The sequence below is a fragment of the Dipodomys merriami genome, unplaced genomic scaffold (assembly GCF_024711535.1).
Source record: "Dipodomys merriami isolate MVZ:Mamm:240054 unplaced genomic scaffold, mDipMer1.0.p SCAF_11, whole genome shotgun sequence".
Taxonomy (NCBI): Eukaryota; Metazoa; Chordata; class Mammalia; order Rodentia; family Heteromyidae; genus Dipodomys; species Dipodomys merriami.
Window position 1 is genome coordinate 42,513,288 of NW_027202382.1, and position 27,417 is coordinate 42,540,704.

General features: G+C 50.9%; 1 protein-coding gene across 2 annotated transcripts in view; it reads right to left on the minus strand.

Moving 5' to 3' along the window:
• The window catches only part of Niban2 (niban apoptosis regulator 2), a 57,001-nt gene that overhangs the window by 26,540 nt on the left and 3,044 nt on the right, over positions 1 to 27,417 (minus strand). The window contains exon 1 of one of the 2 annotated variants that reach the window (XM_070014102.1): positions 23,283 to 23,354. The exons of the other annotated variant lie outside the window; for it this stretch is intronic. Within the exon in view, the coding sequence (XP_069870203.1) occupies positions 23,283 to 23,295 (13 nt within the window). The 5' untranslated portion in view covers positions 23,296 to 23,354. Of the gene's footprint in view, positions 1 to 23,282; positions 23,355 to 27,417 lie in introns of those variants that run through there. 2 annotated transcript variants of the gene reach the window in all.

Genomic DNA, 27,417 nt, shown 5'->3' on the forward strand with positions numbered 1-27,417 from the left:
CTCTGTCTGTGTGTGTGTACGCGCGCGTGCACGCACACGCACTCATCCTGGGGCTTGAACTCAGGACCTTACATATATTTCTTTGCTTTTTCTGTTCAGGCCAACCTAGGCAAAAAAATCCTATAGACTCCATCTCCAAGAAAAAGCCATGTTGGAGGGATGACTCACGTGGTAGAGCGCCAGCTGTCCAGGATGACACAGAGGGACACCCATCGCTGGCCCTAGAATTCCCAGAGCTCACCAGAATGTTGCTCACCCTCTGAGAACTTCGAGTGTGCTTCAATCACTGAGTCCTCCCTGACAGGTGTTAGTACCCCACCCTACAAAAGAAAGCTGAGGCTTGGGGAGACTCGGTGACTTACTGCAAGGTGTGGCTGTACGACCTGGAAGGGGACAGCAGTGTGTGGGGTGGGGAGGGTGTTATTGCTTTTGCTTGTTTGGTTTTCAGTGTTGGGGATGGAACCCAGGGACTTGCCTAGCCAGAGGGGGGCTTGAATCTTACCTCCCACCAGAGCCTCCCCACACCAGTGCCCACTTTCACCAGGCCCCGCAGATCTCTGTCCAGTCCCCAGGGGGAAGCAGGGCAGGCTTTACTATCCCCACTTTACAGATGAGAAAGCAGGCTCAGAGAGGCAAAGTGACTTTTCCCAAATCACACAGTTGGAACAGGGATAGAAATCTGGGGCTCAGTTCTCACTTGGGTCATTAGGTCAGAGCAGACAAATAGCCTTCCCCTCCACTGGATCTCTACTGGCCATCATCTCTGGGCCACTAAAAAGGGGTAGGTGGATCTCCAAAAATCCAACTAACTAAAATATGTGTGTGTGTGTGTGTGTGTGTGTGTGTGTGTGTGTGTGTGTGTGTGTGTGTGTGTGTGTGTGTGTGTGTGTGTGTGTGTGTTGGTGGTCATGGGGCTTGAATTCAGGGTCTGGGCATACTAACCCTGAGCTCTTTTTGCTCAAAGCTAGCACTCTACCACTTTGAGCCACAGTGCCACTTCCGGTTTTTGAGTGGTTTAATTGGAGATAAGAGTCTCACAGAGACTTTTTTTGCGCAGGCTGGCTTTGAACTGCAATCCTCAGATCTCAGCCTCCTGTAGCTAGGATTACAGGCTTGAGCCACCAGTGCCTGGCTTTAACCTAAAATCTTAACACTGATCTTTTCTCTTAACACTGATCTTTTCTTTTTTTCTTTTCTTTTTTTTTTCTCCCCCTGATTGGTCCCTGAGATTCTTAGATCAAGCCTAGGGCTCTACCATTTCAGCCACAGCTCTACTCCTGGCTTTTTGGTGCCTAATTTGTAGACTTTCCTGCCCAGTCTGGCTTTAATCATAATCCTCGGATCTCAGCCTCCTCCTGAGTAACTAAGATTACAGACAGGACCCACCAGTGCCTGGCTTAACACAGATTTTATCAATGTGGCCAGGATGCTGGCCTCAGCACCTCCTCTGAGCTGCTGGTGAGTCAGGCTGACAGGCTAACCATGGCCATTTCCAGTGGGCAGAAGGTCTGGGGAGAGGACGGGGCACACGCTGCAAATGAGAATCTATGGGCATGCTGGTTCTGGATTCAAGCCCCAGCTCTTCCACCCACTAGCTGTGTGGCCTCCAGCTCTCACTGAGCTCTGTTTCCTACTGCAAAATGGCACAGTAGTCTCTACCTGATTGGGTGATGAGGAAATCATTGAACCAATGAACATAAAGCACTTTACCCTGGCAAGGAGGAGGCATGTCAATCTTGGGGGTGCCCATAAAGTATCTTTGGTCCAGGGAGAGGCCCCCAGCTTGGCCTGTGCCCATAACCAGCACCCAGCGCAGCCAGAAGTGGCCGGAAGAAAGCTAATCTCTGATTTTCCAAACTGACAATGCTAAGGATCATGCTACTTCCTGTGCAGATAGCAGGAGCTAGACATGAACTGGGGGCCCCCAGAAAGGCCTAGAGTTTCCTGCAGCCTTGGGAGTGAGGGGAAGGGTGCTGGGTCCATTGTTGCAGATGGAGAAACGGAGGCATTGAGAGGAGCTTTCTGAGCTGAGCATGGGTGGAGGGGCAGAGCTCCTGAAGAGGCAGCGTGGCCAGAGCTTCCAAAGCTTTTTGTTGTATGTACTTGTGGTTCCCCAGGCCTTGGGAGTGCACACACCTGCGCCAAAGCCCCAAACCCTCAGCTCAACTTCTGAGCAGATGGCACTGGTGTTAAGGCTATGTTTTAGCCAAGGACCCCAAGCCTTAGAGAGCTAAAAAGCCTCTGCCACTGAGAGCCTCAGACCTGAGCTGAGCCCAGAGCCTGGGACCCTGAGCCTGAGCTTGGGTCCCTGTTCCACACTTATGGGCATTGGTACAAAGAGGCCAGCCTCCAGCCATAACTGCACCCAGTTTCCTGTGGACTGGAGGAGCTTTGTGCCAGCTCCAGCCTTAGTTTGGCATGAGCCATGGGCAGCAAGCCAGACCAGTCTCTGGCTCATCCGGTCCCTCTGGGGCCACACCTCACCCCCAAGGCCTGGCCCAGTTTCAGGGTTTCAAGGCTGAGAGGTTTGCTGACTGAAACCAGGCAGGTGACAGCACCCAGAGGGTGGGGGAGCCTCAGAACCTGCCATCCTGCTTCCTGGAACACCTCCAGGTAGGGAGTAGGGGAACTGGCCTCCGTATTGACCGTCCACCCCCCAGCCCAGGTGCTATGGGACTCAGTTTCCCTATGTTGCAGAGCCATCCAAGCCCCTGCCATCTTGATCATCCACCTGGAACATCAGGAAGAACTGAAGATCCAGAGACGGTGACACTTTCTTAAGGTCACACAGCATGTTCCATGTTATGCCCGCCTCTAGGACCTCACTCAAGGTCTTTCTACTAGATATCCCCCATTCAACAATAAGGGCAGAGCATGTGCTCAGCATCTCCAATGCCCAGCACAGTATGTAGCATTTGCATCCATTGTCTCCTTCAGAGGAAGCCCTGAGAGGTTGAGTGACTTCTCCAAGGACACACAGCTTTCAAAAGACATAAACTAAAAATGACCAAACAGGGAACCAAATTAGGGGCAAACCCATCTTGCACTCACCACCTGGATGGCTAGACTCTGGATTTAGGGCCTCTCTGCAGCCCTGGCCCTGTGGGTGGCCCCAAAGGAAGGGCTGACACACAGCTCCTGCTCAGGACTGTAATCAGGTGGGAAGCCAGGAGGAGGGAGTAATGACAGGCTCTGTCAGCCTGAGGGAGGGGGACTGGCAGTAGGCCCTTGAAAAGAACCGGAACCAGCAGCCAGAAGCCCTGCTGGGAGGGGGGGAACAGCTGAAGGCCTTGTCCAGGCTTGTCCAGAGGATGAGGAGCTAATACAGACCAGGCCACGGGCCACCCCAGGAGAAAGGATGCTCTCAGCACCTGCTCAACAATGCCACGTCCCCAGGCCCCTCTTCAGGCCTCACCAGAACCAGCCTTCCCACCTGGTCACAATGTGCTCCTCAGTGCAAGGCTATCAGACCCAGCAGGGCTTCCTGGTTGATTGGCCCCCATGCCCCTGCCCCCATCCAGGCTCTTCACCTCTGAGATCTGCCTTCATCCCCTCCATTCCCAGCCCCTTCTGCCTTTAAGATGGAGGCCAAGCCCATTAAGATGTCCCAAGACCCCAAATTATCTAAGGTCTGGACACCCCACCATCCTCTGCTGAGCTACAACCCCTTACCCCAAGAAATCCCCAGATCAGTAGATTTCTCCTACCCACAGTTACTCCCAACCTCTCCCAAGATTCCTCAAGCAGAAAGGAATGCTTACACCTACCAGGTGCCCTGGCTGGTCCTGGAGGTGGAAGAGGGCACAAAGCCACCCTTCTATCTCGAGAAGATGGCTGCCATGTGAGGTTGACAGTTTCTTCTCAGCTGACCTCAGGAGTCCTGAAGGGCCCAATGCTGGGTCGCCTCTTCCCTGAGGCCATTGGTCATTAACACAGAAAACCCTCTTCCCATAAACACAGCAGCCTGAGGCCTGGTAATGACCGCCACCTGCCCTGTGTGTGCCAGCTATGTGCTGGGGACTCCATGTGACTCTCAAAGAGGGAGGCGCTGAGGCACTTCCCCAGGGAAGGCAGGGAAGGAAGGCACAGAGCAGCTGGGCCACAACTAGCAAGGTGTCAGGAGGTGGCAGTGGGGGAGGGGAGGGTCAGGAACCCAGGCTAGATGGACCTAGACTCCAAGGACTGTGGAAATGTCCACAAGATCATGTGACTTGCTTTGTAAGAAGAATTTAGACACTGGTGGCTCATGTCTAATCCTAGTTACTCAGGAGGCTGAGATTTGAGGATCAAGGTTCAGAGCCAGACTAGGCAGAAAAGTCTGTGAGACTCTTTTGTGGTTTTTTTTTTGGTCGGTCATGGGGCTTGAACTCTGGGCTTGGGTACTGTCCTTGTGCTCTTCAGCTCAAAGGCGAGCGCTCTACCACTTGAGCCACAATGCCACTTCCACTTTTCTAGTGGTTTATTGTAGATAAGAGTCTCACGGACTTTCCTGCCCAGGCTGGTTTTGAACCGTGATACTCAGATCTCAGCCTCCTGAGTAGCTAGCATTTCAGGCGTGAGCCACCAGCGCCCAGCTGTGAGACTCATCTCAAGTTAACCACCAGAAAACCAGAAGTAGAGCTGCAGCTCAAGGTAGTAGAGTGCTAGCCTTCAGCAACAGAGCTCAGAGACAGCATCCAAGCCCTGAGTTCGAACCCCCACAAATGACAAAAAAGAAAAGGTCTTTGGACTCCAATGGCCCAGGAGACCACCAGCTCAGTCATCAGCACTTCACAGAGCCCACCCAGGGCCTGGTATGCTGCAGTCTGTAGCCAGGTTATAGGGAACTGAATCTCAGATGAGAACCTCAATCCTGCTTCCCTTCCTGCCCTGCCCTGGCTCTGTCTCACCACATCTGGTGTTTCCTCCCTCCTCTGCCCTTCCATACGTTGTGGCCTCTGTTGGGACACCCTCCCTCACCCTTCACAAGGCCCAACTCTCATGCCATCGCCACATCCCAAAGCTTTTCAACCTCCATTTGCATATAATTATAATAATCGCTGCATGAGCTAATGCATGTCACAGCCCCACGCCAGCACTGAGGCAGCTCCTATGTATGTTAACCATTTCTGTCAACATGGTTTCGCTTACCCCCACTGGAACACATTGTAAAACCCATTGTATGGAGGAGGAATTTGAGGCTCCAAAACGAACTGTGACGCTCCCAGCATCACACAGGAAAGAACAAGCGGTTCTCGCCCAACTGCATCAGAGATCAAGCTCAGAAGCATGAGTTGGCTGTTCTGCACAGTAAGTTCTGGAGTGAAGCGTAAAGCAAGAAACTGAGCCTCCGTTTCTTTTTTTTTTTTTTTTTTTTTGCCAGTCGTGGGGCCCGAACTCTGGGCCTGGGCACTGTCCCTCAGCTCTTCAGCTCAAGGCTAGTGCTCTACCACTTGAGCCACAGCGCCACTTCCAGCTTTTTTCTGCTTATGTGGTGCTGAGGAATTGAACCCAGGGCCTCATGCATGCAAGGCAAGCACTCTACCACTGAGCCACCTTCCCAGCCCCCTGAGCCTCCGTTTCTATAAAATGAGTGTGATATCATAGTCCTCTTCCCCCTTTCTGAGGCTGGGGAACCTCAGGTGAGGCTGGCATTTGCTGTTAACAATAAGGCCAAGCCAGCACAGAGGCTTACACCTATAATCCTAGTACTTAGGAGGCTAAAACTTAAGAGAGCATCATGGTTCAAAGCTATCCCAGGCAAAGAAAAGTTTGAAAGATTTCATCTGCAATTAGCCAGCAAAAAAAGCTGGACTGGAGGTGTGGCTCAAGTGGTAGAGCACTAGCTGTGAGCAAAACAGCAGAGCCAGAGCTTGAGGCCCTGAGTTCAAGCCCCAGTATAAGTGGGCCATAGACCAAGCAGTAATTATCTTAACCTTTGGCCCGGGTCCCTGAGTCTGTGAAAGGCCTGCTGAATGCCCGCTGTTCTTGGGAGGGACAAGGAAACTGAACTTGGAAGTTGAGGAGAAACAGCAGCCAGAGTCCCGCGGTCCCATGTTTGAGGCAGGAGGCTGGAGTCTGGTACCTTTGTGCTCAGAGAAAGAAAACTGGCTTTGAGGCCTCCCACTTAGTCTCTTACCTCTGCACTTGTCCCCGCCACCTGGCCTCTCCCCTCCACAGGCTGAAGCATGGCCTCCTCCCCAGCCTCCAGGATTGCAGCCTGGGGCCATCTCAGAGCTGAGCTCCCCAACCCCAGCCTGGCCCAGGTGTGTGATCCATAAACAGGTAAAGAACCCAAATCCCCCAGTGGAAGCCCATTCAGTTCCACATGCTAAAATGGCCAGTGGGGAGGACACAGTAAGCCTAGGAAAGGAGAGACTGGGGTCCAGGGCTGGCTGCGCTTCCTTATCCTGAAGGCAGATTTAGGGCAAGGCTGCAGGAGTCAGCCCAGACTTCTCTCACAAAGCTGCCTTGAAAACTCTTTAGCTAGCAAATATTTAACCAGGGCTCACCAACACCAGGGGAAGGGGAGGGTGAGTGTGGGACAGGAGAGCCTGAGGAGTAAGAGGGCAGCTGAGGTGGAGGCCCGGGGAAATGTCCCCAAAAGTGGCAAGCGAAGACCCACCCACCCAGGCTGCCCTTTCCACCTCAGACCTCAGTAGGAGAAGTCGATTTCCATCTGGGAACAAACAGGAGAAAACAAAGGCCCTCTCATTCCTTCTCAACCCTCCCAGCTGGCAGCAGCCCCGTGCCCACAGCCTCCAGCTGGCAGCTTGATCTGGGAGCCCAGGACACAGACATCCCTGCAATTTGGGAAGGACAGAGGAGTCACAAGGCGCCCAGCAATAACCCCCACCCAGAGCAGGACAGGCCTGTCCACACCTACCCAGGGCCTGCCACAACACTGGCATGACTCCAGGGAGCACTTGGCTGAATGTCTTGGAGGTGGGCACTCCTAGGGCTGCTGTCCCACTACAACCTCTGCCATGGCCAAGGCCACACCCGAGGCCAGTAGAACCATGAAGAAAGGGTCAACGACAGCCAGGAGACCTGCTAAGCTACAAGATGTGGCCGGAGGCCTAACCACTGCTCATGCTGCACCCCCCTTCCTGATCTGGGAACCCCAGCCTGGAGCCAGACAGACTCAGGACCCACTTGGCTCTGTCCAGGGGCCTCCCCTCTCTGGCCTCAGCTTTCTCCTCTGCACTGGGGATAATCACACTGTTGTTGCAGGAGAAGTGGCTGGTCTATGGCAAGAATTTTGTGCACACAACACCTATACCTGCTCCTGTGTTGTTGTTGTTTGCTTGACTGCCTGTTTTGCTCTGTGATACTAATACTAAAGTGGAATCCGGGGTTTCCCACATGCTAGGAAAGCGCTAATCACTGAGCTAACACCTTATGGTGACTTCCCCTGTGAACATTCCCTGGGCTCCATTCCTTTCTTACCATCCTCACAATGTTTACTGGAGCTCATGTCTTCTGAATCTGAGGCCACTTGCCTATTTTGCCTTGGCCACCAGGAGGATCCAAATTCCACTCCCTGTTAGTCCACAGCACCAAGGAGGAAGTCGGGGCCCAGGGCATTTCACTGTGCACAATGTGCGCACAAACAATGGCAGGGGCCCACCACCAGTCTTACCACAAGTCTTGATTCCTGTTGTGTACCTGTATGGTTGCCCACCACTCACTTCCCAGGTGTGGAGTTGGACCTTGAGATGCCCAGGCAGAACTTGCCGACCCATCCCATCACCCAGGACACTGCCATGGCCAGTCTGAATGCCAACATCACCATTTAGTTTCTCCCCATTAGCCAGGTAACTGCCACTGAGAGGCGGGGCAGAGGGTAGGACACAGCTCACAACCCATACACTTCATTTGCCAGCTCAGGATGGACCAAAATGGCAGCTGGCGGTAAAGCCAAAGTCAGGTAAAAGCTCTTGGAGGCTTTACCAATCATGCTAGCCAGAAAAGATTTCCTGTATTCTCATTCATTTGCTCAGTAACAATGAACACTGGGTACTCAAGAGGGCAAGGAAATCCCAGACTCTGCCATGGAGGGGACAATACATCTAATGAGGAGACAGACTGACAACAGAAAACTACTATGGTTTGGGCACAGTGGCTCAAGCCTGAAATCCTGGGAAATGGAGATTGAGGGAGCAAGATAGAGGCAGCAGGGGTAGGAAGAATTTCATGAGACTCCATCTCACCCAGTGGTGGGGTATGGTGACATTCACCTGTCATTCAGCAAGCAAGGAAGCACAAATAGGAGGACTACAGGCCAGCCTAGGCATAAAGTAAGACCCTAGCTCAAAAATAGCCAGTGCAAAAAGGGACAGTGGTTGGGGCTGGGAAGGTGGCTCAGTGGTAGAGCGCTTGCCTTGCATGCTCGAGGCCCTGGGTTCAATTCCTCAGCACCACATAAGCAAAAAGAGAAAAGCCGGAAGTGGCGCTGTGGCTCAAGTGGTAGAGCACTAGCCTTGAGCTGAAGAGCTGAGGGACAGCGCCCAGGCCCAGAGTTCAGGCCCCACAACCGGACCCCCAAAAAATAAAAAATAAAAAAAAGGGACAGTGGAGTGGCTCAAATAGTAGAGCACTTAGTTAGCAAGCACAAGGCTCTGAGTTCAAACTCCAGTACTGTTCCCTCCAAAAATTACAATAGGCAAGTAGGAGAGGTCACAGCCCAGAAGATGTATAACTCAGCCTACATCCAGAAAGAAGAGCACTTAGACAGGTGAAAGAGGAAGCTGCGAAGGGTGAACACATCCTGCAAAACACCCAGGAAATGCGAGCAAAGATTCACACACAAGAAAGCTAATCTAAGCCAGGCACCGGTGGCTTATACCCATAATCCTAGCTATTCAGAAGACTGAGATCTAAGGATCTAAGGATCTCAGTCTTGCCAGCCTGGGCAAGAAAGTCTATGAGACTCTTATCTCCACTAAACTACCAAAAAAGCCAGAAATGGAGCTGTGGCTCAAGTGATAGAATGCTAGCCTTGAGCAAAAAGAGCTCAGGGACAGCACATAGGCCCTGAGTTTATGCCCCAAATGACCAACAAAAAAGAAAGGAAGGAAGGAAGGAAGGAAGGAAGGAAGGAAGGAAGGAAGGAAGGAAGAAAGAAAGAAAGAAAGAAAGAAAGAAAGAAAGAAAGAAAGAAAGAAAGAAAGAAAGAGAAAAAAAGAGCAAACTGATGTATTCCATAAACACCTATCACACCTCCTGTGACAGTGCATCCACCAACAGATGAGTGTCCTGGTTCCAAACTTAGATCTCAGTTCAAATACTAACCCCACCCCTCTCAGCTGTAGGACTCTGGGCACATACTCATGACTTGACAATCCTGAATCTCAGTTCCTCTGCTGTAACATGGACAGCCAGCAGTCCCCACCTTGTCCAGATGTCACAGAATTAGAGGAAAAGAACCAACTTCTTCCACCTCTCCCAGCTTTTCTGGCCAGAGCAGGCAGCAGGATGTCACAGGTGCTAAGAGCAGTTTTCTGTGATGTATTATATGCCACAAAATGGGAACCAGCAAAAGGCCACCAAATAACAGTGAACCCAATCCATCCATAGAGCAGCCAAGGGATGGGACAGTAGTACGAGGAGGAGGGGGGCCAATCTTGGGGCCTGGTGCTTCAGAGATGGATTTAGTCAGAAAGGGGAAGTGGACGAGAAACCTCAGCAGGACTTCTGAAAGCAAACACACAGCAGACCACAGTCAGCAGCCCTCACCAGGCCACAGACCCATGGCACCAAGGGGTGGGGGACTTCCCTGCTCTCTCTCTCTGGGCTATGGCAGAGATTCTGCTTCACCATCCCCAGAGATGGCACCAGCTGGGAAGTCAATGGCTATGACTCTTTGTTAAGCACTGTCACCAACTCATGCACAGCCCCAGGCAGCAACCTTCTGCTTCCCACACATGCTTTTATTTTTTGTTTTTTGTTTTTTTCAGGTACAGTCTTGGGCTAACTTTGCCCAGGCTGGCCTCAAACTGCCATCCTCCGACCTCTGCCCCTCCCCCCGGTAATAGCTGGTATTACAGGCATTAACCACCACACCCAGCCCTCTCTTTCTTCATGGAAATACTTCTAGTCCAGTGCAGTGGTGCACATCTATATTCCCAGGTATTCAGGAAGCTGAGACAGAAGGATCCCTTCAAGTCCAAGAGTTCAAGTCCAGCCTAGGTAACATAAGATCATGTCTCAAAACATAAAAAAGAAAATACTTCCAAGGCTTCAACAATAAGCTTCAGGCTTGAATACTATGTGACCGAGCTGTAAAGAGCTGAGGCTACAAAGGCTAAGGAGGGTACACTTGGCTCTTAAGCTCAAACCACTGAATTGTGTTGGATAAATTCCCTGGGAAGCACAGCTGCCATCGTACACTGGCCAGGCTGCAGCTTGTTCTCAGGTGGCCATAGAAGACAGACAGGATCCCAGTGAGATTTAACCCTCTTGGAGGACCAGTATGGGACTGGTGACCCCACAAAGCAGAGCACTCCCTGCCCCACAACTGCGGTATGCACACAGACACTGGAAAGATTCTGCCCCAGGAGCAAAGCTGGCCACTAAAAATATCTATTCTGAGACTGGAGGTGTGGTTTGGTGGTAGAGTGTCTGCCTACCGAGCGTGAGGCCCTGAGTTAAACCCCAATACCTGTACACACACATGCACACGCGTGCATGTACACACACACAGGAACTGGACAAATCTAGCTTTTAAGCTATAAAATGCATATAAAAATAGTATTCACCTCCGACAGGCATGGTAGTGTGTGCCAATAAACCCAGTACTGGGAGGCTGAGGCAGGAGGATATTGAGTACAAGGACAGCCAGGCTATAGTCGCCCCTCCCACCCCCCCCCCACACACACACATACACAGAGTACCAGCCTCAAAGAGTTCTGGTGAGGACCAAATAAGATTACGTGTGAAGGAACGCTTGGCATCCTGCCTGTCTGACATTAAGAACACAATAAATGCCAGTGTTGTGCTAATAGGAACTAACAGTAAGTGCCAGTTACTGCAGCCCAGATCCAGCAGGAAAGGCCGGCACATTGCAGTAGCCAGTGTCTCCTAATGCCAATATCCTTTCACCAACTCCCGGATAGCATTCTTCCCAAGCTGCTGCAGAATCAGAGCCTTCCCTGTTCCAAGCACACAACACACACACACACCACACACACACACACACACACACACACACACACACACACGATATTTACACACACATATATATATACATATACCACATAAACCATACATATACCATACACACACACACCACACACACCATACCCACCACATACACATATACATACTTACACCACACCTATTACATGCCACACTCTACACACACATGCATACATGGAGCTCTCTGAAGTTTCCTAGGATCCTGACACTGGCAAGGTAGGTCCAGGGAAGGATCCTATCTTCTCAAAGCCAGGGAGGAAAAGACAGGGGGGGGAAGAGAGATGAAAACCCATTTGTGGCTTTCCTGCACTCGACCAGCAAGAAACCCAATCTACAATGTTAGGGACCCATGGCATGGAGACACCTACACCAAGAAGATGGAAGCCAGGCACTGCACCACACACTTTATAACCCTAACTAATAGGAGGCTGAAATAGGAGGATCACAAGCTTGAGGTTAGTATGGATAACTTTTAGAAATTCTGTCTCAAAATAAGGTTTTAAAAGGGCTTGGTACATAGCTTGATGGTACAATACTTACCCAGCATGCGTGAGACCTAGAGTTTGATTCCTAGTACCACAAATACAGAAGATGGAAAGCTTACTTAAACAGTAAGACTGCTTCAGCCCTAACACCTTCCAACTGACACATCGACAAAGGGCTTTCTCAATACAGTGGCAGACTCCAGGGGACCACCATTCAGCCTTGGTCAAGTTGATCTTGAGCTCCACTTGTGGTAAAAGGAATTATCGCTTCCTGTCAGCTGCCCCTCCTCTTCAGACTAGAAGCCTCTGTTCATCACAAGCACAACTTGATTCCCTGTTCATTTCCCCCATGAAAGCAGGGGCTCTGGTCATGTCCTATAGGAGTGTGTGTGTGTGTGTGTGTGTGTGTGTGTGTGTGTGTGTGTGTGTGTCCCATGAAAGCAGGGGCTCTGGTCATGTCCTATAGAGGGTGTGTGTGTGTGTGTGTGTGTGTGTGTGTGTGTGTGTGTGTGTGTGTGTGTGTGTGTGTGTGTGTGTGTGTGTGTGTGTGTGTGTGTGTGTGTGTGTGTGTGTGCGTGCGTGTGTCTGGTCATGTCCTATAGAGGTGTGTGTGTGTGTGTGTGTGTGTGTGTGTGTGTGTGTGTGTGTGCGTGTGTGTGTGTACCCAGCCCTGAGCACAGAGCTGTTTGTACTCTGACTATTGACTATGAGATTACAACAAGGCTCCACAGCTGTCTCCCAGGAATCCAGAAGACCCAGGACAATGGGTTTTCCAAAAACAAGGTTAGCTCTGGCTTGAGGATGGAGCAGTGATAACCCATTTTTCTCCAACTTCCCATGGCTGCCCAACGGGCAGGCTCTCATGCACAGGGCACGGGCTGGAGCTATCCAGGTCATATATCAGCAGTAGAAAAGGTCACCACCCCATCACATCATCTAAGGCCATCACCTAGACGCAGATCCCCAGCCTCCAACTCCTGCTCAGATCCGGTCAAATGATCCAGCACCTGCAGAGAGCCTGGGAAACCTGAGAGGCCAGGTCCTGTCCAAGCAGCAACCTCCCCGACTGGGGGCTAAGCTGCCACATCAAGCAGCTTCTGTATCCAAGGGAAGGGAGCCCTGCCCCTCACAGGGACCCAGATGGTGGCACGTTGGAAAACAACCAGCAAGTGTAGTGCCTGATTCATGCACCAGCTTCTGGGAAAGTTTCCTTCTCTCAGTACCTGTGCTGCCTCTGGGCCTCTGCAGAGCTGCCTTCTACCCATAACTCTCCCCTCCTCCTTCATCCTTTAGGCTCCACCATGGGGCTCCTCAGGGGCTCCAGGTCTGGGTTAGGGTGGGCCCAGGGCCACTGTGGTCCATTTTAGGTCCTCAGGAAAATGAAGAAAGACCATGGCACCCCTAGCCTGGCAGTGAGCATGTACTCAAAGGATGGTGGGATCAATGGATTCATCTAATGGGAATGATTGAAGTTGTCCAACATCACTCTCTACAATGGAAAAATGGAAAAATCCAACTGTTCACCAGTAGGGGTTTGGCTGAGCAAGTTAAAATGTAGATTCCTTCCTGGCACCAGTGGCTCATGCCTATAATGCTGGCTACTCAGGAGGCTGAGTTCTAAGGATTCAAGTTTAAAGCCAGCCAAGGTAAAAAGGTCCATAAGACTCTTATTTCCAATTAACTATTAAAAAGCTGGAAGTGGGGGCTGGGAAGGTGGCTCACTGATACAATGCTTGCTTCACATGCATGAGGCCCTGGGTTTGATTCCTCAGTACCACATAAACAGAAAAAGTTGGAAGTGGTGCTGTGGCTCAGTGGTAGAGAACTAGCCTTGAGCTGAAGAGCTGAGAGACAGAGCCCAGGCCCAGAGTTCAAGCCCCATGACGGACAAAAAAAAAGCTGGAAGTAGAGCTGTGGTTCAAATGACAATGCATTAGCCTTGAGCAAGGCACTGAGTTCAAGCCCCAGTACCAACACCAAAGGAGGAGGAGGAGGAGGAGGAGGAGGAGGAGGAGGAGGAGGAGGGGGAGGAGGAGGAGGAGGAGGAGGAGGAGGAGGAGGAGAGGGAGGAGGAGGAGGAGGAGGAGAGGGAGGAGGAGGAGAGGGAGGAGGAGGAGGAGGAGGAGGAGGAGGAGGAGGAGAGGGAGGAGGAGGAGGAGAGGGAGGAGGAGGAGGAGAGGGAGGAGGAGGAGGAGGAGGAGGAGGAGGAGGAGGAGAGGGAGGAGGAGGAGGAGAGGGAGGAGGAGGAGGAGAGGGAGGAGGAGGAGGAGGAGGAGAGGGAGGAGGAGGAGGAGAGGGAGGAGGAGGAGGAGGAGGAGAGGGAGGAGGAGGGAGAGGGAGAGGGAGAGGGAGAGGGAGAGGGAGAGGGAGAGGAAGAAAAGGGAAATTCTGGAGAAGCTCCAAGTTGGGAGGTCAAGCCATCAGGCCTGTGAGGACCTGACCTTTGTGGATGCGGGCAGATAGGAGCCATGGCAATCGACCTGATCTAATGCCATGCTGTCACTTGAGTCCAGACAAGTGGGAACCTGACCCCAAGGGGGGAACGTTTCTTGAGTATCCCCTGTGCCAGGTGTGCTATCCTTCATAAAGCTCAAATACTCTCTCTTGGAAGTGCTTATAACCATCCCCACTTTACTGATGGGAAAGCAGAGGGACAGAGAGCTGTGGTCACAATGAGAACAGGAAGAAAAGAACGCTGGGTACCACAGGAAGGTTCCTTAGGACTGAGGTTGTTGCACAGTAGTAAAGTTTTGCCTAGTATGCATGAGGGCCTGGGTTCAATACCCAGCTCTGGCAGGAAGGAAAGGCCCTTGCTTCAGCGATACCTTCAGGCTCCCAAGTTCAGTGCCAGGTGCCCATCCCCACAGAGTTTGGAACCACATTCTAGCTGGAGAGCTGATGGGCTGTTCACTACCTGGCTGTCCCCACCTGTATCAGGCCTCCAGTGGGCTTTAGCCTCTCAAGTAGTAGGATTACAAATGTGCACTGCCATACCTGGCCCACATGTTTTTCTATGCATATAGACAAATACTTTCAAACATCCAAAACTATACCTGTCCTTTTATTAGCTACATATTATTCCACTGAACAATACCTATTGATACATTGTAGATGCTTCCCTGCACTAAGTGGCTTGCTCTGGCCCTGGCTACTGAGAGGAGGGGGAGTGGGTGGGGGAGGCAGGCAGGAAGGACCATCCCCCTCAAGCCATCATTTCCTGCCTGGCCTTTAAGAAGACCCAAAGTATCGGCCATAACAGCCTCCTCAGCCAAAACAGCTTCCATACCCTCACTCTCCACCCTATAAATACACAAAGGAAGGATTTTAAGACTGCAATCCCACCCTGGCACTGCAGTTAGGCAATCTCAATGCTAACCTCAGATGCCAACCCCCCCACACCCAGCCCTGTATGGTGCAGTAGCAGGACCCGTATATTATACCACCCCTCTACTTGGGCAACAAGGAACAAAGGAACCAAGGACCTGTCCCAGATCTGAGCCAACTGCCACTCACTCAGGGGGCTCCTAGGCCACCTAATCTGTGACATAGAAGGAAATGACAGGTATTGCTGGGAGGGTCCCATGAGACACATGTGGCCGCTTGAAGAAGGAAAGTCACCTCAAAGCTCTTGGTCCTCTGGTCACAGATAAGGACCAGTGTAACTATCTGTTGAATGTGTCTCAGAAGCTCTGCACAGGCTGGGCCTGGGCAACCAGATTTGGCAGCCATCGGTGCACCCCTGTGCCTGACACGCAGTGAGTGAATTCGTGGGATGCCAGGATCAGGGTTGAGGGCTCCATCCCTGCATGTCACATCATGGACTCAGGCAGAGACAGAGAAGGCCAGGAACAGAGAAGGCCAGGAACCCTGAGGGAAGCCTGCCTGTCAAACCCTCCACCCATCCTCACCCTCAGGAAGAACAAAGGGCTCAAGGCAGTGAGTCACAGGAGAGGAATCCACAAGAGGAAGAAGGAAGCTTGTGCTGTGTGCCTGTGGCCATTCTTTCATGAAGGGCAGTGGGAAGTTTGAGCCCTCCTGCTCTGCCCCCTCTATGTGCAGTCCGCACCTCCCCACATCTGCCCCCACCAGGGCCTTCATCTAGAATTCCAGGGGTCCCCAGAAGGCAAGAGCATAGGACTTTGCAATAGTACCTATTCATTCACTGCATTAGGACACTTCACACTAATAAGCGTGCCTAATAGCTGCCTATTACTGAACATTTTATGTACCCCGCACACATAAGTAATTCATAAGCCAGTGAAAGCATCATCATCTTCCAATTTTATAGTTAATGAAATCAAGGCCAAGGGAGTTACAGTTACTGGCCTAGGGGCACCTGGCCCAAGGCCAGTAGTTCAAGTTATTGCCTTCAATGCCCCCGGTCTGCCTCAGAGGATTCCCTGGGGAACCAGCCCTCAGGTGCTACAGGGATGAAAATTAGGCCCAGAGTGCTTCTGGCCACAGAGCCACGTCAATGAGCTATGCAAGGCCTTCAATGGTCTAGAACACCCACCTAAAGGCACAGGAGAACCTAAAAGGCCTGAAGGTGACTCAGTGACCAATAAAGTCATTCACTAGCTAACTCCCTCCAGTGCCCTATTGGGGAAACTGATGTCTACAGCGGAGGCAGAAGTCACCACACAGGTCTAAGCAGGTTTGGGGCAAGGTGACCTCCCTTCCTCCCATCCAGAGGAATACAGGATGAGGGGAAGGAAGGAGGGGCTCAGCCCCTAACTGCACAGGAAGTCTGCTGGGCCCTGGGGAGATGGGGTAGAGAGGGGCAGGCCAGGCGCAAGCTGCCCATCCGCCAGCCTGCAGGCAGAACCCCTAGGGCAGCTCATCTCAGATTCCCGCAGAATCTCAACAGGAAAACAGGAAAGCTGAGCCTCATAGCCTGCTACAGTCCTAGCCTGGATTGGAGGTTTGGTTTCCCAGGATCAAGAGCGTCTGGCACGAAAACATCTCCTCTACACCAAAGAGCCCCACCACCACAACCACCACCCAGGCCAAAAAGGAACGAGAGTCTGAGATCCCAGCAGGCCTTGGTCAGGGTGAGAAAAAAGGGCCTGTTCTATTCAACTATGTGATCCCAGCATCTTCTACATTTGCCTCCATGACAAGGCCCACCCTCACTTTAGAGATGGAGAAACTGAGGCCCAGAGAAGAGATGCCCCTTGTCTAAAGTCACACAGTAAGCAATGACAGTCCTGAACTGAGCCTGGAGGGCTGTCCTAGTAGTCATCCCTAGGGGATCTGGCCCTACTCTCCACAACCCAAGGAAGGGTTGTCCCTCCCTTTTCTCTCTTTTCCTGGCAAGCCTAAACATGGGAGTGGGAATGGGAGGGGAGTGTGGCTTTGGCAGTTTTTAATGGAACATAGCACCTCACTGTCTACAAGTGGACAGGTCTGGGCTGTCTCCTCCTCAGACACAGGCCTATCTATGAGGCCCACACAGGCCTGCCTCTCCACCAAGGGCTTGTTTATTTACTCAGTTTTCAAAATTATACCCTTTCCAGTGCTGCCCAGCCCAATCACCCCTTCCCTGGGCCTGTCCACTGTGAGGGGAGGGAGGCAGAGAGGAAATAGCTTCATGTTGCTACTAGGACCTCTGGATTCTGCAGCCCTAATGACCTAAGTTACCTCCTTTCCTTTTTCTGAACCTCAGTTTACTCAGTAATGAAATGGAGGTCCGGGGAGGGATTGAGTAGATGGCTTCAGAAGGACCTTTTTGGCAGGAAGGAGAAAGGGTCTGGGACCTAGGTCAGAGAAAGAAAAACAGCTTCGAGGCACTGATGTCTCACTCCTATAATCCTGGCTTCTCAGGAGGCTGAGATCTGAGGATCATGGTTCAAAGCCAGCCCAGGCAGGAAAGTCCATGAAACTCCTATCTCCAATTAAATATCAAAAAGCCAGAAGTGGAGCGGTGGCTCAAGTGATACGATGCTAACCTTGAGCACAAAAGCTCAGGAACTGTACCCACACCCTGAGCTCAAACCCCAGGACCAGAACACAAAAAAAAGAAAGAAGAAAGTGAAGGAGGGAGGGAGGGAGGGAAATAAGGAAGAAGGAAGGAAGGAAGGAAGGAAGAAGGAAGGAAGAGAAAGGAAGGAAGAGAAAGAAAGAAAGAGAGAGAAAAAAGAAAGGAAGGAAGGAAGAAAGAAAGGAAGGAAGAAAGAAAGAAAGAAAGAAAGAAAGAAAGAAAGAAAGAAAGAAAGAAAAAAGTCTGAGCAAATAGCCCAAGCAAACCTGTCTTGAGGGAGAATGAATCCCCAAGACCAGCAGAGCTAGGACTCTCCAAAGCTCTGTTCCCTTTTCTCCTCTTCACTTCCAGAACACTACCATCAAAAAACAAAACAACAAAAACCAAACAGAAGTGCAACTGTCAGTTCACCCCAGCTGTGGACATCTAAACCATCCTTAAAATCCTTGGAAAGCTGGGGTGGCTTCCCCCACAGCACCAAGAACTCAGCTAGGAGGCCAGCATCTTGCTCAAGCACCCAGCCCAGCCCAGCAAATGTGCAGGGTGCCTCTCATAATCCTCAAGCACCCTAGAGTCAGGGAATACTGTTCCCACATTATGAATGCCCAAGGCCATGCAGCTTTCCCTGGCAGAAGTCTAATGCTACCCCATCGAAGCAAAATACAAACCTCTCAAGTAGTGTCAGAATGCCAACATGCACTTTGGGCAAAAAACTATTTCACCCTCCCCGTAACCCAAACCACTACATACCCGCTTGATGGAAATTTCTAGGCTGGCATGACCCATGAAATCTTAATTCATGTCACAGCTTCATCCCCAGAGCCCAGCTCAGGCAGAGCAAGAAACAGCTTCCAGAGCAAACTCATCTTTCAACAGCAAAATGGCCTTGTGCGATAAATATCTGTTCTGTGTCTTCAACACAGCTCAAGGCCCATGGGCAAGAAGTCAGAGTGAAGGGCATTAGAGACTGACCTCCTGTCCACTGTACAAACAGGCAAGGAAAGAAGGCCACAGATGGAGACAAAGAGAGGGAAGGACTTATCAAAAATCACCTGACAACCACACCAGGTTGTGTACCTCAGTCTGTACCCCCATTTAGGGCTCCTGGCAGGTAGGTGGAAAAGTGTGGTATACACTTTGCTAGTCACAATTCACTCTTCTTCTACCCCTCTTCTACCCAGGTGCCCACTGGAGTGCATATGTGGACCCTGCGTACAACACCTTGGCCAATGTCTTTGTGTGTGTGTGTGTGTGTGTGTGTGTGTGTGTGTGTGTGTGTGTATGTGTGTATGTGTGTGTATGTGCGCGTGCGCGCATGCACATGTGTATGCGCACATATGTGCATACCTGTACTGGTCCTAGAGCTTGAACTCAGGGTACAGGTCCTGTCCCTGAGCTTTTTTGCTCAAATCTAGCACTATCACTTGAACCACAACTCTACTTCCAGCAATTCTGTAGTTAATTGGAGATAAGAGTTTCATAGACTTTCCTACCTAAACTGGCTTGAAACCATAATCCTCAAATCTCAGCCTCCTAAATAGCTAGGATTATAGACGTGAGCTGCTGGTACTTAGGATTACAGACATGAGCTGTTAGTACCTGGCTATATTTTCTTTTAGCAGCCAAAATACTGAGAGCCCATGTTTCCTTGAAACCAAAGAGCTTGTGGGCACCAGTGGTTCACACCTGTATTCCAAGCTACTCAGGAGACTGAGATCTGAGGATCACGGTTCAAATCCAGCCCGGGCAGCTGGCTTTTTTTATCTCCCTCCAACAAAAAAAAAACACCAGAAAACCAGAAGTGGCACTATGACTCAAGTGGTAGAGGGCTAGCCTTGCGCTGAAGAGCTGAGGGCCAAAGTTCAAGCCCCACACCTGACAAAAAACAAAAACAAACACAAACAAACAAAGCCCAAAGCCATCAGCCAGGCACCAGTGGCTTAGCTTATAATCCTCGCTCCTTAAGAGGCTAAAATCTGAGGATCATGGTTCAAAGTCAGGCTAGGCAAGAAAGTCCGTGAGACTCTTATCTCCAATAAACTACCGAGGAAAAGCCAGAAATGGCACTGTGACTCAAGTGGTAGAGCACTACCCTTGAGCATAAAGAGTCTCAGGGACAGTGCTCAGGCCCTGAGTTCAAGCCCCAGGGCCCAGCAAAACAAAAGCAAACAAACAAAAACAACAAAGAGCTCTAGCTACATGAATCCATCACTCCCACACACCCCAGCAGGACTGGCCACTGCAATGCCTACTTTACAGATGAGGAGACGGAGGCCTGAGAAAGGACAAGAACCAGCTGAATAACAGGACAGCTGAACCAGGATCTCAAAACTAGTCCTCAGATTCCAGCTCTCCTTCTCCTCTGCCTCTTGAAGGGAAGAAGATTCTCAGAACTGAGGGCTAAATGGGAAGGGAGCAAGGGTCTAATTATGAAAGAAGTGGACACAGAGGTCACAGGATGTCCAAAGCCCAGCCTCCATCAACCCTATAAAAGCTCTGTCAACCCTGCAGAGCCAAGAGTGCTGCATGACATCACCCTCACCAAGCTCTGGCAACTTCTTTCCCCCATACACACTAGCAGATCACCTGGACTAGGCCCCGCCTCTGGCCAGCTGGCTCCCCTTCAGCCACTCTCACGCATGGCTGACCACCTTCACTGCGTCACTCCTGCCTGGAAATGCTCTTCCAGGACAAGTTCCCTCTTCTCCAAGGCCAGTTCCTATGGCTCCCTGCATACCACCCACACTCATCAACCTTGCCTTTTCAGAATACCCCTTACCCTGAATAGGCACAGCCAGCCATACAGCATCACACAGGCAGAGACAGGACACAGATACAGAAGCTATATATGTGAATGTCCACTGCACAGGGCCTACCACACAGAAAGGAATCCATAACTTGTTCCCCCCATGCTAGAAATCAACCTAGGGCCTCGTGTATGAGAGGCAATCTACCATGGGACTATAAGGACTCCTTGAGTACTGACTGAATAAATAAAAGGAAAATGACTGCCAGAAGCTAGTACCTCATGCCTTTAATCCTAGTTATTCAGGAGACTGAGATCTGAGGATTGAAGTTTGAATAAAACCAGACCAGGCAGGAAAGTCCGTAAGACTGTTATCTCTAATTAACCATCCCCAAACCTGTAAGTGGAGTGGTAGCTCAAGTGGTAGAGTACTAGTCTTGAGGAAAACAAAAGCTTAGGGACAGCACCCAAGCCCTGAGTTCAAGCCTGAGGACTGGCGCAAGAGAGAAAGGGGGCGGGGGGAGGTGACTGTGTCCCACGGGTGTGCAACTCTAGACCCCTGGGAAATGGGTCAGAGACACTGTATCAGACATGCTATCCTGAAGTCTCAGGTGAGAAAAGCCACAGAGAGTCACAGCCACTGGTCCAGAGTCACACAGTAAATGGTCAACAGGACGAGCTTGGGACTATAAGTGCAACACTGGATGAGACCATTTACCCTGCGTTCTGTGCAATGACGGGTGCTGAGTGGATGATCTCACAGCCCAGCAGGTACAGGCTGGAAACCCAGGAGTCCAGGGCCTGAGGCAGGTGCATCTCAAACCGGGGGCATTCCCTCTTTGGAAGGGTGCTGGTTGTGCCTGAGGATGCAGGACAGACCTGGCACATTTCCTTGGGTGTCAAATTTGCCCGATAAAGTAACAACCATAGGACTGTCATGTGTTGTACTCTGAACAGCCACCTACCCTGCACTATACCATGTAGAGGCTGTCATACTTGATCGTCATATTCTGAGATATGACTGTCATCATCATTTACAGAGAACCGAGCTCAGATAAGACCCCCCTGCACAAAACACCTGTCAGTCTAGAGGCAGAGCCATGACTTGGGCCCAAGCTACCTGGCTGCACAGCCTTGCCCCAGAACCTCTCAGCTCCCTGCTTCATACTTACCATCTAATGTGACACCCTCTAACTCTGTGGGCCAGAGGTAGCAGATCTCCCAAATGGGAGCCGTCCCAAGTGCAGGACAAGCACCCTCACAGGCGAGCACTTCCTGTTCTTCCAGTTTCCCCATCTCTGAGATCAGAGATGCGGCCTCCCGTGACTCAGTCCCTGAGACTCCTCCAGTTGAGGAGGTGACTTTGTTCCCAGCCCCCCAAGGGCTCTACCCCAGGCCTTGGCTCTCCCCCTTCCCCTTTCCTAAAACTGCCCAGCCTAGCTTCAGAAAAACCCTTCTTCCTGAGCAGGGAGGTGGCAGGGGGTGGGGCAGGGGGGGTGAGGAGGAAAAGGCAGCTCAGGAATTTCTGCAACCGCAGGATGATGCCTCTTGGAGGAGACCAGGGTGAAGTGAGTCACGAGCTCTGCCTGCGGAGGAGGAGGGGGGCGAATGGGAGGAGAATGAGACTGGTCAAAAGAGGCTGTGAGCCTCAGACTGAGTAATGATGGGTAAATATATTTGTGCAACCTACTGGAGCCTCTGACACTTGGCGCTCTGTTCCCAGTAGGCTCCTCCTCCTCCTCTCCCATCCCAGGCCCCTGAATGCTCCTCTTTGGACACCAGGAGCTACACAGTCACTGGGAGAGTTGGACTGATTGACTGATTGATTGATTTCTGTTGGTTGTGGGGCCTGAACTCTGGGCCTGGGCACTGTCCCTCAGCTCTTCAGCTCAAGGCAAGCGCTCTACCACTTGAGCCATAGTGCCACTTCTGGCTTTTTTCTACTTATGTGGTGCTGAGGACTCGAACCCAGGGCCTCATGCATGCAAGGCAAGCATTCTACCACTGAGCCACCTTCCCAGTCCAGGGGCTGGTTTTACTAGTTAAGAGTCTTAGAGTTCCTGAGCTGGGAAGGTGGCTCAGTGGTAGAGCACTTGCCTTGCATACCTGAGGCCCTGGGTTCGATTCCTCAGCACCACATAAGCAGAAAAAAAAGCCAGAAGTGGCGCTGTGGCTCAAGTGGTAGAGTGCTAGCCTTGAGCTGAAGAGCTAAGGGACAGCGCCCATGCCCAGAGTTCAGGCCCCATGACTGGACCTCCCCCCCCAAAAAAAAGAATAGATCATCTTGACCAAGCATGGTGGCTCACACCTGTAATCCCAGCTACACTGAAGGCAGAAGGGGATGCAGAGATTTCAATTTAACGTCAACATGGCAAAAAGTTAACAAGACATCTGTAATTCCAGCTACAAGGGAGGTGGAGGTAGGAGGTTAGAGGTAAAAGGTCAGCCTTGGGGGAAAAAAAGTGAGACACCCCCCCATCATAAAAAGCAGAAACAACTGGGTATATGACTGAGCAATAGTGTGCCCGTGGAGCAAGTGTAAGGATCTGAGTTCAAACTCCAGTGCCAAAGGAAAAAAAGAAAAGGAAAAACTAATTTTAGCATTCAGAAGCTGGCAACTCCCCTCTGGGCTCCATCACACACAGCCCTCACACAGGAAATGGACTGGCTTCAGTTGCTGCAGGCTGGAGAAACACAAAGCCGAGGCCAGGGACCAGCTGAAGGCAGTTGCTTCACACCCAGATCGATACTATGCCACGCCCACAGGGGTGGAAGCAGGTGGAAGCCGGGTAGGGGGAAAGTAGGGCTCCAAGATGAGTCTGTCTTCAGCAGGGACGCCAACCCGAATCGAAAACAAACAAACATGGTGACTCAGTGTGCCCCCAAAACCAACCTGGAAGAAGCATCCCAATGTCCAGTATTCAGGAAACGACTAAAGAAAACACTTGTCTCTCCTCAGGATGGAAGAAGATGCAGCCTTTGGGAATGTTTTTGGGGCAGTTTACCTGGGAGAGATGTTTATTACAAATCGCTTAGTAAAAGACGCCAGACACAAACTTGAGTCATATTCCCAGAGCCTCTGACAATAAACCCAGGAGGAGCTTCTTCAAAAGCAAGAGTGAAGAGGCAAGGTGGTAGGTGAGGGATTCCTCTTCTTGTCTTTCTGCTTCATTCCTAAAGCATGGGGGGGGGGAAGGGGGGGCAGGCTGAGGCCCAGTTTAGAATTAGAAAGGTCTCTTTTGGCAGTATGTGTGGGAAGGCCTGGAGGGTAAGGCAGGAGGTCCCACAGTCTCAGAAGGCCAGAGCTCAGGCCATGGCAGTGGGAGAGGAAGGGAAGAGGGGACTGGGGGATGGGGGGACAGAGCCAAAGCCAACAAAAGCACTTATGTAAGGCCCAACACAAGAGAAAGCACAATCCCCAGACACTTCACCCGCAGGGGCTGACCCAGACCTCAGCTAAGGTCAGTAGCCTGGGCACTGCTTGGGAAGGGGAGGGGGGGAAGGGCAGCCTCCCTCTCTCTGCAAAGCCCAGGACAACCATCAGTAAACCTCACAGTGGAATGAGGGAGTAGCAGAAAATAGAGTGCCCCAACCTTCATTCCATCCACCTGCAACTACATTCAGAATGTCGCACGTGAGGGTTCTTTTGTGGTTTTGTTTTTGTCTTTTTCCTTAAATCAGTTCACAAATCCTAACACTCTGGAGGCTGAGGCAAGATCTTGTTCAAGACCAGCCTGAGGTACATAGTGAGACCCTATGTTAAAAAGTCAAAAAGAGGGCTGGGAAGGTGGCTCAGTGGTAGAGCGCTTGCCTTGCATGCCTGAGGCCCTGGGTTCAATTCCTCAGCACCACATAAGCAGAAAAAAAAAAGCCGGAAGTGGCGCTGTGGCTCAAGTGGTAGAGTGCTAGCCTTGAGCTGAAGAGCTGAGGGACAGCGCCCAGGCCTAGAGTTCAGGCCCCATGACCAGACCCAAAAAAAAAAAAAAGTCAAAAAGAGGGCTGGGAAGGTGGCTCAGTGGTAAAGTGCTTGCCTTCCATGCATGAGGCCCTGGGTTCGATTTCTCAGCACTACATGAGCAGAAAAAGCCAGAAGTGGTGCTGTGGCTCAAGTAGTAGAGCACTTGCCTTGAGCTGAAGAGCTGAGGGACAGCGCCCAGGCTCAGAGTTCAGGCCCCAAAACCAACCAAAAAAAAAAAAAAATAGTCAAAAAGAAAAGAAAAACAGTTAATTCCACTTTGAGGCCTCTCTGACACTGACCCCTTGAGCAAGATACCAAAAAAAGAGGCTCAGGTGACATCACATACTAGCAAAACCCTACAAACACCCCCAAATGCCCATCCCTAGGGGCCAGAGTAAATAAATTGCCCCGGTCACAGCAGGCAAGCAGCAGTGAAAGGAGCAAGCTCAAGCTATTGTGTTTTGCCCAGGAAAAGCCTACAATTTACCCAAGGAAAAACATCAAGCCCCGAAACATAAAATAGGATGTGTATGTGTGAACAAAGCTCTGTGAGTATGAGTGTGTATGCTGAGACAGGTATATTTGGAAAAGAGTGACAAGCCAAACCAATAGTTTCTTTCAGAAAGCCAGAGGGGGGAAGCCTTTTTCATCAGCCCTCTTAAATTGTCTGTGCATGCCTTACTTCAGCTGTTAGACAAAGGTTCCCAGAGTTGGGAAGACTGGGAAGAAACAAAATTGTCTAGTGCAGACTACAGAGTTTATTCCAGGGGGTAAAAATGTCCCCAACTGAGTGTGGTGATGGTTGCACAACCACTAAAAGCCACCAGGCAGGGAGCTCACACCTGTAATCCCAGCTACTCAGAAGGCTGAGATCTGAGGGTCTTTGAGACTCTTTTTTTTTTTTTTTGCCAGTCATGGTGCCTGAATTCTCGGCCTGGGCACTGTCCCTCAGCTCTTCAGCTCAAGGCTAGTGCTCTACCACTTGAGCCACAGCACCACTTCCAGCTTTTTCTGCTTATGTGGTGCTGAGGAATCGAACCCAGGGCCTCATGAATGCAAGGCAAGCGCTCTACCACTGAGCCACCTTCCCAGCCCAGTCTGTGAGACTCTTATCACCAAGTAACCACCCAAAAAAGCTAGAAGTAGAACTGTAGCTCAATTGGTAGAGTGCCAGCCCTGCGCAAAAGAGCTCAGGGACAGAGCCCACACCCCTGAGTTCAAGCCCCAGGGCAGCACACACACACAAAAAAAAGCTGGATGCCAGTGGCTCACACTTGTAATTCTAGTTACTCAGTGGAGGCCAAGATCTCAGGATTATGGTTGAAAGCCAGCCCATATGGGAAAATCATGAGACTCCTATCTCAAATTATGGCTCAAGTAGTAGAGCATCAGCCTTGAGGGGAAAAAAGCCAAATAAGAATGAAAGATCTGAGTTCAAGCTCCAGTTGAAGGACTTGCCTCTCCCCTCTTGGCCCAATTGTTTTACGTATACAAAAACTGAATATGTAGGACTGGCTCCCACTCTATTTTCCCAGGTACATACAGACAAGCCACCAGATATGTGCAGACTGCTTGACACCAGCAGGGCAATCCACCTAAGCCTGGCTGTAAACTTTCTGTTCTGGGCCCATCTGAAAGCCCCCACCTCCCTAGCCCTAATGGCTTTTTCATTAACCTCTGCCTCCTTGCTCAGACCCCATAAAAACCCAATTCCAACCACACCTCTTTGCACAACCTCCATATCCATGGGAAGTGACCCTCACTGCTCTTCAATAAACAGTCTTAGCCTGCTGAGAATCAAGTTCAGTCTATTTTTCCTTTCTCCTCCATTTTCCTAACACCAGTACTGGTGCATGTGCATGCGTGCGCGCACCTAGCCAGGGGAAAGGTGAGCCCCACAGGAGGGCGGAGCACAGAGAAGCACAGGTGTTGGGAAGGCGGCCAGGTCCCTCATGCAGCACACCTTACAGCAGTATGTGGGGGCGGATGGTATGTGGGGGGTGGGGGGCGAGTGCAATAGCTGAGGCAGTCCTACAGACCAGGGGACTTCCCCACCCTGCCAATGCAGCTTTCTCGCCATCAGCAGAGCACCCCCACACACACCCCTCCAGCATCTGGTTTGTGGTTCACATCATTTGTATAGAATCCCTCAAAGGGCTCAGAACCCAAATAAAGGCCCAGACACACTCTTTCCTCCTAGTCCAGTCCCCAGGATCACAAGGAAGGAAGGGACAGGCTGGCCCAACCCGGCCACCTGTCCAAGTCCTAGTTCCTTCCGTTCTTCCCCCATCACTGTACTCTGGACTGGATCCAGATAGCCCACATCATTTCACATGGTTGCCAAGGCAGAAGAAGGAACGAGGTAATCAAGACTTCTGAAACCCCAGCGGGCTTCACAAATCCAGGGAACCAGCCAACTTGACCCTTGGGACTGGACAAACCTTGGAGAAATCACCAAGGTCATTGCCCCTCCAAACACTAGTCACTAGGCAGCTGCAGCGAACACAATTAAAGAAACTCAAGGACAATCTCCTAACAATAGTAATTGTTTGCCAAGCATTGGACTGAGCACCTAAGCCACATTATGTCAGTAGCTACCAGTTTACAGTTAAAATTCCCATTTTACAAATAAGAACAAGGTACCCTGAGTAATGGTTTATGTCTGTAAACCCACCTTCCTAGAGTAAAATGCTTGAGAATCTGAGTTCAAGGCTAGCCCTGGATTAAGTTAGACCTTCCTTCAAAAACAAAAAAATACAGTTGGGTGCCTGTGACACAGCTGTAATCCCAGCTGCTATTACTGCTACTACTACTACTATACTACTACTACTATTACACACACACACACACACACACACACACACACACACACACACACACACACACACACACAAAACAAAGGGACTGGGATGGGGCACAGCTCTAGAACTACAGCTAAAACACTTTACCTAGAATGTGTGAGACTCTGGGTTATTCTCTGCTACTCTCCCCTCCCCAAATCAAAAAAATAAAAAGAATAAAGTTAAGAAAACAATTCCCTGTGCTAAAGGAAAAAGAAAGCCAGGCGCCA